The sequence below is a fragment of the Charadrius vociferus genome, unplaced genomic scaffold (genome assembly GCF_000708025.1).
Source record: "Charadrius vociferus isolate BGI_N301 unplaced genomic scaffold, ASM70802v2 scaffold906, whole genome shotgun sequence".
In the NCBI taxonomy this organism is placed as follows: Eukaryota; Metazoa; Chordata; class Aves; order Charadriiformes; family Charadriidae; genus Charadrius; species Charadrius vociferus.
This window is the reverse complement of record NW_009648878.1, coordinates 1206335-1206634: the sequence shown is the minus strand read 5'-3', so window position 1 is coordinate 1206634 and position 300 is coordinate 1206335. Positions and strand designations below refer to the sequence as shown.

Below are 300 nucleotides of genomic sequence, written 5' to 3'. Positions count from 1 at the left end.
GTCCTACCTGTGGTTAAAATATCATTAATCTTCAGGGGCACCCTTAAGATGTAGACCAGGAAGAGCATGATGAAGAACCACAGCGTCCAGAGATAAGTCCAGGACCAGACGATGCAAGACTTCAGCTGTTCCAAAAAGCCCGTCCCAGCTTCAGCCATGTTTTTGGAGGAGAGAGGGGGATAAAAAAAAAAATAAAAAGGGGGAAAGAAAAAAAAAAAACAACAAACCCAACCTACCCAACCCGAACTCAGCTCTCTGCTGCCACAACCTCTCAGCGTTTGTGTTTGTGGGATGATTCAC

The 300-nt window shown here is 45.3% G+C and overlaps 1 protein-coding gene across 1 annotated transcript in view; it reads right to left on the bottom strand.

Annotated features, from left to right (window-relative positions):
• Positions 1-158, bottom strand: part of ST7 (suppression of tumorigenicity 7) — a 153769-nt gene extending 153611 nt beyond the window's left edge. The window contains exon 1 of the mRNA XM_009887083.1: positions 8-158. Within this exon, the coding sequence (XP_009885385.1) occupies positions 8-158 (151 nt within the window). The remainder of the gene's footprint in view (positions 1-7) is intronic.
• Between the last annotated feature and the right edge of the window lie 142 nt (positions 159-300).